General features: G+C 40.8%; 1 protein-coding gene across 3 annotated transcripts in view; it reads left to right on the plus strand.

Annotated features, from left to right (window-relative positions):
- Positions 1 to 4148, plus strand: part of RNF170 (ring finger protein 170) — a 34395-nt gene extending 30247 nt beyond the window's left edge. For all 3 annotated transcript variants that reach the window (XM_090038953.1, XM_090038951.1, XM_090038952.1), the window contains 2 exons: positions 968 to 1072; positions 3180 to 4148. In XM_090038953.1, the coding sequence (XP_089895079.1) occupies positions 968 to 1072; positions 3180 to 3449 (375 nt within the window). In that variant the 3' untranslated portion in view covers positions 3450 to 4148. The remainder of the gene's footprint in view (positions 1 to 967; positions 1073 to 3179) is intronic.
- Positions 4149 to 6000: the final 1852 nt, after the last annotated feature.

Below are 6000 nucleotides of genomic sequence, written 5' to 3' on the forward strand. Positions count from 1 at the left end.
ATTCCTAAGTCACAGGCTCTTTTGAAAATTTCCCCCTTGATCCTGTTGCAAAGCTGCTGTGCTTGTACATTGTTTATACTTAGCAAATATTCTTTAAAATATCTTATTATATCCTTTTAGAAATATCTTAAATTGCTAATTCTTTAAGGCTTAGCAGCTGTACTTGACTATGGCCATGTACAGACATCCAGTTTCTCCTGGGAGAGTCACTGCTCTCCTAAGAGAAACCTGAAGTGTACAGATACTCAGGATTTTTCTCACAGACCAAAAATGGCTGCTCCAGGAGAAAAATAACCTAGGAACAACCCAGTTTAAATTACTCCAAGGAGAGTTTCTCCTGGGAGAGTAAATACCTGTACACATTCCCTTCTGAGAGAAGCCACAGCATTGTCTTCCAGCATCCCAAGGGAATTTGCTTCTACCCCTGTCCTGGAAGACTGTGTGCACTTAGGCTGGACTCTACTGCTCCGGCTAAGCAAGATGTGGAACAGGCCCCTTCCAAATCCCCATACTGGGCTGCAAGGAGACAGAGGCTGAGCAGTCTGGGTGATCCAATTAGGACTGCCCTATGTACTACTGCCATCTGTCTCCTAGCAAACTGAGTGCCTACAGAGCAGGCTGAGCTATGTCTACAGGGGACCCCTGGCTGTACAGTATCAGCAGTGCAAGCTCCTTGCTCTTCAGAGGCTTAGCATTTGAATGTGTTCAGGGGGTTCCAGGTATGTTTTTCTACCAGGAAAACATACATGGAGAAGTCTCCCAGATCATTCGAACTTGTATACTCAGCCTAAGTAAGTAAATCCTGGGTATTGGAAACTAATTGTTTTTAGGGTAATGTGTAGAAATAAGACAACACATCTAAAATTGAAAGAAGTTTGTTATACTATAATTGTACTTACATTGTGAGGTTTTGCATTTCCTCACTATTGCATTTCATTTATTAACCAATGTAATGTAATACGTGCAGGTGACATTATTTTTACCACTCTTTGGTGAGGATCAACCAGATGCAGCCCAGGTGCTTCAGGATGTTAGTGATTACAACCGGAGATTTTCAGGGCAGCCGAGATCTGTAAGTACAGCAGGAATAAGTCAGTGAACCAGAAACAGGTTAACACTAGTTTACAGAATGTGATTTTTCTTGTGTGTGTTTATGCTATGCAAGTTTTTCTTAGTAAATACTAGCTGTTTTAGCTGTAGGAGCAATAGTTGGTACATTGATATATGTCTCTTTATGACTTGCACTTAAAGAATATAACCTTGTATTTCTGTTGTAATTACTTACATATTTACTCACATACCACATGCACCTATGATTCTCTTCCCTCCTCTGCCTCCCCCCTTCCCCCCCAAAAAATAAAAAAATTAGCCAACTAAAATTGGATTGCGTGTTTTAAACAAGGAAATTGATTCCCAGATTTGAGGCATTAGGGATGCTGGAATGGCTGCCTGGGGCTGTGCTGCCTTTTTGGAGTGGCAGGGCCTAATTCTCAGCATTATTCACCCTTTCCTTGCAGCTCCAAAACCCAAACTTTAATCCTGTCACAGCTGCTGCTTGAAGAGCCTGATCCTGTGGGCCCTGGGAATTCTTGTGGAGGATCAGGTCCCTCAGGCCCCAGAAGTGTGCTTGCCCAGCTTTCCCCTCTTACAGAGATGCGCCCCAGGCGAACTCTGGGGCATGTCTGTGTAAGCAGGGAAAGCTGGGTTGTTTCTGCCTGCAGGAATACGTTCTGGACAATGTCTGGTGTGTCTTGGTAAGCAGGGAACATGTTTTCCATTGTCTTGCAAGATCGGGTCCCTGCCCAATGAAGTAGATCCAGTTGTGGCTGACAAATCCCACCCACTGCTGATCCTCTTAATTTGGCAACAGCTAATTCTACCCTATTTTAGTTTACATGTGTGAGTGTAGCCCCATTTTGCTAAGCACTGTTCATATACAGATACTATTTCTACAATATAGATGTGTGCAGACAAATCCTAGTGACTTCAATGGATTCTGTCTATGCATCTAATTGTAGAACTGGAGCTTTAGTAAGAGACACTGCTCAGAAGATTTTATAATCCAAATAGACAGAATGGAGTGGGAGAGAGAGAATTATCCTTAGTTTACGGGGGTGGGGGGCCAAGGGGCACAGAAATTAAAAGCCTAATCTAAAACCACAGGACTAGCCCTCCATTCTAAGGGTAGTCTTAGAAGCTTTTGTAGACTTGGGCAATATTTCCTTTTAACTTCTATTTTGTGGCTCCAGCTGTACTGGGAAAGGAGCCATTATTCAAAATAAGGCTCAGAAAAAAGGTTCAGCTTCCACTGAACTATGGCTAACTAGTATGGATGGAACCATGGAATAAAAGATAAAAAGAATGGAATCCCAGTGAGTTTGTTTTCTAACCTTCAAGCATGACAAGTCCCTTGAAAACCCATACTGGCCACTGCTTTATATTGTAGTTCTCTTTTTAGAGAAATTGTAATCCATTGCTCCTTGACTATCGGGTCACCAAGAAATCTCCAGATGTTTTCCATACTGACCTTATTTATATATGTTTTCTTCACTTGCAACCTACTTGCTAAGTTTCTAATGCTCTCAACACTTTGTTTTCCTGTACTAGTTATTGTTTATTTACCATTTTAATAGATACTACTACAGTCTGGTGATTTCAAGTCTTTTTCTTTACTATACTGAACTAATATAGCTTGTATTCTTTGCTTTGAAATTCATATTCTGTTCTCATGTTCTCAGCCAGTAATTTATTTTCAGTAAAAAACAGGTCCAGAATGGTTTCTCTGGTAACAATGGCCACTAGCTGAATCCTAAAGTTACCCTTTTTTCCTTTATAAATTAAGAGCTATTTTAATGCAGTTGTGGTTTTTGCATTTGCTTTCACACAAATGAACATCAGAATATTCACTCAGAAAACCAGGAGGTACCCTTTAAATGCCTCCAAAATATCTGGGAGGTTAATGTGCTTCCCAAATTAATTATGGTGCAGTTTCAAGTACCACAAGGGCTGGTCCAGGATGTTCAGTAATGTGACTTGATGGATTCCAAAGTTGGTATATATAGAGGGTATCAATTTCATGCTAAGGAAATTAAATCCCTTTTAGGAGGTGTCTACTTTCATGTACTGTACCATGCTACAAAAGCAAAGTATCAATTTTCTTTCATTTTGTTTGCTCATAGATTATGGAAAGAATTATGGATTTGCCCACCTTACTGCGTCATGCTTTCAGAGAGATGTTTTCTGTTGGAGGCCTCTTCTGGATGTTTCGTATCAGAATATTCCTCTGTCTGCTAGGAGCTTTGCTGTATCTGGCTTCACCTCTGGATTTTCTCCCTGAAGCCCTATTTGGAATTCTGGGGTTTTTGGATGATTTCTTTGTCATCTTTCTGCTGCTGATATACATCTCCATCATGTATCGGGAAGTGGTGACACAGCGACTGAACAGGTGAAAGGAATGGAAATGGCCAGGATGCTGAAGCTTGCATGAAATGTTGGACAAAGGGAACCATGGCACAAGTATGATAATAAAGCACCTATATACATTTTCTTTTTTTTTTTTTTTTTTTACAATTACATCACTTTTACTCGGTCTGCTTATGCAAATGTAAGGGGTTAAAACTTAGCAATGTTGCCTAGAATTTTTAGTTTGTGTATTACATACTCTTAAACAATGATGAGGTGAGATATATGATGTAACACATTGCCTACATCTTCTTGCACTTGATGAGCAATTGTATGTAATGCAAGAGCATACGTACACAGGTATAAAACACATCTTCAGATCTATGCTTTGTGAAAGGAAAGTTCTAGCAAAGTGGTTGCATGACTGTTAAGAAAACAAAGTATTTGGATTAACTTGATGTATTAGGACACAGTGTTCAGGTTAGCAAATTGCCTCATGTCTCACCGTGGTGGGTCAAACACTTTTTAAAGAAAAACAGTTTGGCATCTCTCTCTGCAAAAAGAAACCTAAGGATAGCAGCATTACAGTGAATTTTGCTGCTGTCTAATATTCCTATTACACAAATATTAGGAAAAAATCAGTATTGCTTAACTGCTGTATACAATCACAAGCAGTTCTTACAATTTTACTTTTCTGTTTTGAAATAAATGCTTTCCATTAAAGTAAAATAAAGGAGTAATCATGACTATTATGCATTCCAGTTAGATAATACTGTGGTTTGAAAGAAGCACATCTTTCACTTAGGTTTTGTCTACTGCAAGGGTATTTGTTTGAATGTGAGGTACATCACACTATTGTAAATTCTGCTTTATATTGGTTCAGTTTAGATAAACTGAGAGTTTACAGCACTGCAACTACATCTGAGTAGCTGACCAGTCCAAAAACACTTACGGTGCCTTTACACGTACTCTGGGGTGGGGTTAATTACAGCAGTTCTCGGGAGCTGCTCTAATTAAAGTATCTGCAATGTCTCGTATTCAGTGGCCCATGCATCAAAATGGCAGTGGGGGTGTTTTACCTAAAGCTTGTTCTACGAGCTTTAGTTAAAGTGCCCCCACCACCAGTTTGAAATGTGCGGATGCTAAATACATGCAACACACAGGCCACTGGAGCATTTTAATTAGACTGAGAAAAGTCAATTAATCAAGTCTACACTGGCTAGCACTACGGAAGAAAGAGACTTGGGGGTCATCATTGACCACAAGATGAACATGAGCCTGCAATGCGATGCTGCGGCTAATAAAGCGACCAAAACGCTGGCTTGCATCCATAGATGCTTCTCAAGCAAATCCCAGGACATCATGCTCCCCTTGTACTCAGCCTTGGTGAGGCCACAGCTGGAGTACTGCGTCCAGTTTTGGGCTCCACAATTCAAAAAGGATGTGGAAAAGCTTGAGAGAGTCCGGAGAAGAGCTACGTGCATGATCAGAGGGCAGGAAAATAGACCTTACGATGACAGGCTGAGAGCCATGGGGCTCTTTAGCCTGGAAAAGCATAGGCTCAGGGGTGATCTGATGGCCACCTATAAGTTTAACAGCGGTGCTCACCGGTATCTGGGGGAACGTTTGTTCACCAGAGCGCCCCAAGGGATGACGAGGTCGAACAGTTATAAACTCCTGCAAGACCGTTTCAGGCTGGACATAAGGAAGAATTTCTTTACTGTCTGAGCCCCCAAGGTCTGGAACAGCCTGCCATCAGAGGTGGTTCAAGCACCTACATTGAACACCTTCAAGAGCAAATTGGATGCTTATCTTGCTGGGATCCTATGACCCCAGCTGACTTCCTGCCCTTTGGGTGGGAGGCTGGACTCGATGATCTTCTGAGGTCCCTTCCAACCCAAATGAAATCTATGAAAGTCCATTCCGATGCATGAACATCAGAGCAGGCATCGGGTATGTGTATAGGTGCCCTTAGATGCTGGATTCTGTTTTTGCTCAAAAGTCTACCTGAATTGGGGATGCTATGGGGATGAGAACATTACGATGAAACAAAAATGTAATCTTATTTGACATACAAAAAACTAGAACTCCTGATTCCAAAATTATACCTTTTTATTAGACCACTGGAAAATGGCAAGAAAACTGTCCTTTTCTGCAAGCTTTCGGGATCAAAGTCCCTTCATCAGGCTCTGGGAAAAGTGTAGATGGTAGAAGATGGTAAAAAGTCCCCACAGGTAGGAAATAAACTTCATTTTTGCACAGAGGGAGCTGAAGATGGAAGTCTGTCCCTCTGGGTAAGACACTCATGGACCCAGAGGGACAGACTTCCATCTTCAGCTGAGTTGAAAATATTTTCATTTCATAAAATAACTTCCACTAAAGAATTAACAATGTCACAAGTGATTCTGCTGGTGTTAAGTACTTTTTAGATAGAAGAAAGATAACTATTTTTAAAGCCAAAAGCAAATATTTTAACTTCCTGAATACTTGAAAAGAAAAATAATAGAAATAGCTGACCCTCTGCCCATTTACATGACGTGAATTGGGACATGTTTTTTAAAGGGATCTTAGTACGGCTACCATTTCTTGTGCACATAA

This window comes from Crocodylus siamensis, chromosome 3, assembly GCF_052110815.1.
Source record: "Crocodylus siamensis isolate JL-2025a chromosome 3, ASM5211081v1, whole genome shotgun sequence".
Lineage (NCBI taxonomy): Eukaryota > Metazoa > Chordata > Crocodylia > Crocodylidae > Crocodylus > Crocodylus siamensis.